Source organism: Salvia hispanica, chromosome 6 (assembly GCF_029641045.1).
Source record: "Salvia hispanica isolate PSC_SH4W2 chromosome 6, Shi_PSC_v1, whole genome shotgun sequence".
Taxonomy (NCBI): Eukaryota; Viridiplantae; Streptophyta; class Magnoliopsida; order Lamiales; family Lamiaceae; genus Salvia; species Salvia hispanica.
The window spans coordinates 14014883-14019214 of record NC_142697.1 but is presented as its reverse complement, the minus strand read 5'-3'; the positions used below and the strand labels follow the sequence as shown (position 1 = coordinate 14019214).

Below are 4332 nucleotides of genomic sequence, written 5' to 3'. Positions count from 1 at the left end.
GAAGCTTCTTACTTGGTTTCATGTCTCTTCTCTATGCAGGGACCTACTATTTTGCTATAGTTATTTGCGTGCCAAAGAAGGCCCTTTACAAATCCGTTCAGCAGCTGAGGATGGTGAGCAACAATCTACACTATCTTATACTCATGCATTTGGTAGTTGTTGGCTTTGCTGTTGGTTCCTGTCGATAACTCTACAGTCTTTAATCTGGCTGAGATCGCCATCAACAGCCCATTCTTATTTATGACTTGTAAAATCTTAATGATTGCTTGGTATATCTATACTGAGAACAGAGGTGATTTAGATTCTACTGACATTGTCTTTGTTACTTCCATAATTTGTTATGACTTGTATTTGACCTTTGTAAAACACTAGAGCTCTTTTCCAACTACAAGAATATTGAGTCAGGGTCGTTTCAATATACATACACTCCATATGGAGGAAGTCGATGACAAAAAGAATTCTATTTTATTTATAACATACTGTGTTAGAGGAACAAGTGATAAGATTGCCGCGCATAATATAATAGAGCACATGTTTCTTAATGCTACAATGTACATGTAATCAGCATATCTGTTGACACACGCACCTCCTGCAGCTTCGTAATCTGCCCTAGAATCATTTTGCATAATTAAGTATCACTCATTGCAAGATTGATATTTGAGATGCATCTATGACAGAAGCTGAACCGCTGCAATGGATGGAATCTTTTCTCTAAGTTTCTGGGTCACAGCAACTCGAACAGTCATTACACCAGCTGCAGGACCCGATATTCGCACCTTAACTATTGGCTCCTCAATTTCTACTAGTTCCAAATCCCCACCAGCAGCTCCAATGAGATAAGGTCTTATTTCTTCAAGCACCTAAAGGAGAAGTTACCTAAATTAGTCATTTTGAATAACAAAGTTTAAAATACATCAAATGTACAGTCATGCTATCCTTGATTACATAAATCCAAAACTCTTGGTGCGAAGCCAGCAGAACATTGATATGCTTCATATTTTAATGCTATTAAAAGTAAACCAAGTAATGAATCTTGTAGTCAAAGAATAACACCCTTCCTTAACTCATTGGAACAAGCACTACAGCAAATCCTAGAGAAAATCATCCATATTTCAAAATTTTATAAATTGGTATTCCACCGCCAGGGATACAGGATGGCATCTACCTTCCAAAATTCTAGCACATAACAATCGAACAATCTACCTATGCTGCAGAAAAATATATAAATCACCAGTTAAGCCCAACAAAGACTAGAACATCTTCAGAGATCAGATTGCAATATATAGAATGACTTCTTAATTTCATTAAGCACCAATATAATTATTTGAAATGTTCACCTATGTGAGACCTGAGTTAGTTGACCTGGATAGTACAGGGCTTACAGGCCGAAACCAACTGACACAATATTTAAATGGTTTTCAGCTGAAACCTTGCATCTTACGTTTGTAGCTGGGGATTGTGTTGGACCTTTTCAGGCAGAACCCTTAACGAGGCATTGTTATCAAGTGATATATTGTTCGTTGAGATCCTCGACATAGTCCATGAAACATCAAGACCAATATATCCTGCATCTTCCCCATCCTTTTCATTGTTTAATGATATATATTGGTCTTTCAAAGTGTTTTTCTCTTCTCTGACAGAAGGCTCAAGCTCTCCAGCATTATATTTTCCCTTGGTTTAATGTCCAACCCAGACAAACCTTTCTCGCAGGGAAAGTGATGCGTAGGTGGAAAAATAAGGGTTCTTTCATACAGTATATGAAAAAGGGTGATTGATTTTAGGCCAATTTTGCAACTTCACTTGATATGGTCAATCTAAATAATTTGAAGCTCACGTTAGTCCAGATGCTAATTCGATGAGTGAAAGTTATTGGTTGAGAACAAAGAGGAAGCATTCTTAGTAGTATAGAGGTAGCAGGGGTGGAATAGTTAAGTAGGAACTATAAATGTAATTTCACGTAACGCACACATTCAGCCCTTGTTGTTTGAAGAAACTCTCCCCTTCAATTGGTATTTTTCATGAAACGCAAAAATGAGAATGAATAGATAAAAAATCTTACTGCTCAAGACTATGTGGCAGATAAAGCAGGATGAATTAAATGCAGTAAGAGTGAGGGATTGAGCAGAAATTTACCTAGCATTTTCCTAATGATGAACAACCATCGGATATTGAGTACAAATTTAAGGTTGGAGGCAGTAAACTCATTCTGATAATTTATAGAAATAGAATAATAGAGGCACTGGGGAAGGAGCTTTCTAAAAAATAATGTAAGTTGTAAATACATTGCTTAGTTCCTTTTAAAAAGTAACATATGGTTAATAAGGTTGCGTTGTACTATATATTAAGCAACTGGCCATTGGGGATATGGAAACATGAAGTGTAAAAATCTGGCTATGGACAGATGACAAGTCAAGGAGCCACTCCCCTGACTAATAGGGAATTCAAATTCAATATGAATTCCTCTGAAGTTTTAACTTCTAATCATACAAGGGAATACTAAAATGACATGATCTTAATGAAGGATCAATCACTGCATGTGTACTTATAGGCTACAAGAGTCACTACAATATAAAGTTAGAAAATGAAAAATAAGGCTAGGGAGACTTGATACATATTTCAAAATATAAATATTAGCTTGTACTAACTCTTCCTTACATAAGCCATAAATATAATCACTTTCAATGAACTAAAACAGAGTTTATAATAATTTAGCAATATAAAAAGATATAAGTATAATAAACGTTAAAAACAATATTTACCTTCTCTATGTTCTCTTCATTCAGCTCTAGCCCTGTTTCTTCATCTGGTATTGATTCCACTGCAATAACTTCAGGGATCTTTTCCATAAGACGACGCTCAATGCCCATTTTCATTGTCACTACGGAACTAGGACACGATCCACATGCTCCTTGTAATTTTAGTTTGACGACATTTCCATCAATTTCATGCAATGCAACATTGCCCCCATCAGCAATAAGATAGGGTCGGATCTCATCCAACACGCTCTCAACATTTTCTGCTGTGAGCGGCAATTCCACAGCTGAATCAGGAGTTGCAACAGCCTTTATTCCTTCATAGACATTGCCCAGATTTAGACACGAGTACCAGCAACGTTATGTTAATCTAATAAGTATGCAGTTTGGAAATGAAGAGTTTTATTCAAACATGGCCAACAATCTACCAAGCAAAATTTTATCTACATTATGATGCAATAATAGTTAACAAAACTTATTTGCCAATACATATATGTTCACGATAAAGGCCAAATTGAAGCCAATCATTAGTAATTTTATCATCTTGATAATTAAATAAATAGTAGGAGTAACTATTTAGGACTCGATTAGTTTCATTTTAACACATCCTGCAATGCACTAGAGGACACCAGCTCAATGCCTCAATCAGTTCATCCTATTGTACAAATTCACAATAATTTACCAAACGCTTCCATACAAATTAGACAACAAATACGAACCCTAGGCTCACCTGGCCGAGGATTTGAGTGCGAGCTACGCCGCAGCTGATGTGATGAGGATGGAAGCGCCTGATCGAGTCCACCGGAAACCGAAATCCGAGCGCCGAAGAAGCTCGAGACCTGCAGAAAAGCCACGATAAAACCACAATCCCCCCCCCAAAAAAATCAAAATATGCAACGCAATAATAAATACAGTCTAGGGATCGAAAGAATAACTGAACCTTAGGTGAAAGAGTGCATCGGGAGAGGGAGAGGGTGGGGGCGGAGGCGGAGGCGGAGGCGGAAGAAGAGCAGGAGGCCTCTAGGGTTTGGTGGAGCCTACAGTTGTAAGCATAGGGAGCGGAGGGAGATGTAACCGCCATGGCCGCATGCATCGGAATTAATTGAACTTCTGACTTCTGAGAGTTGGTAAAGCCAACAGAATAATTTCTGGTTACTTTTATTTCCTTTTCTCCACTTGCGTTTGTCCTTTTATTGACTGACTGCAGAGTAAAAATTTAGTTTGATTATTTAATTTGACTATATAAGGGATAGGGTGCATTAAACAATTCTATATGATCAATTTATAATACTCACTCCATGAAAAAATAGTCTCATCAAAAAGTAACCATATTTTTATAAATAAAAAAACTCTCTCGTACTTTATCTACTTTTCCTCTAAGAGCATCTCCAAGAAGAAAATGTAAAGTTATATAACTATCATATTTAACTTTCTTTCATGAAAATTCATTCTCCAAAGAAAGAGGTAAATGGAGAGGTATTATTCTTTTTTTCCATTTTGAAGAGGTATCTTTACCTCTCCATCAATGGAGAGGTAAAATTTTATAACTATTATATTTGTCTTATTTTCATGAAAAAAA

General features: G+C 36.6%; 1 protein-coding gene across 1 annotated transcript; it reads right to left on the bottom strand.

The window, feature by feature from the left end:
* Positions 1–446: 446 nt before the first annotated feature.
* Positions 447–3920, bottom strand: LOC125203568 (nifU-like protein 2, chloroplastic). The gene is made up of 4 exons (XM_048101949.2): positions 3694–3920; positions 3484–3592; positions 2760–3070; positions 447–860 (listed from the first exon to the last, which is right to left on the bottom strand). The coding sequence occupies exons 1-4, from the start codon at positions 3844–3846 to the stop codon at positions 669–671; spliced, it is 765 nt and encodes a 254-aa protein (XP_047957906.1). The 5' UTR covers positions 3847–3920; the 3' UTR covers positions 447–668.
* Between the last annotated feature and the right edge of the window lie 412 nt (positions 3921–4332).

Coding starts and splice junctions, on each gene's coding strand:
- LOC125203568 (XM_048101949.2), bottom strand. CDS start 3,846: ATGCATGCGGCCATGGCGGTTACATCTCCCTCCGCTCCCTATGCTTAC. Junction 3,593..3,693: donor GATGCACTCTTTCACCTAAG/GTTCAGTTATTC, acceptor GCTTTTCTGCAG/GTCTCGAGCTTCTTCGGCGC. Junction 3,071..3,483: donor GCACTCAAATCCTCGGCCAG/GTGAGCCTAGGG, acceptor ATGTCTATGAAG/GAATAAAGGCTGTTGCAACT.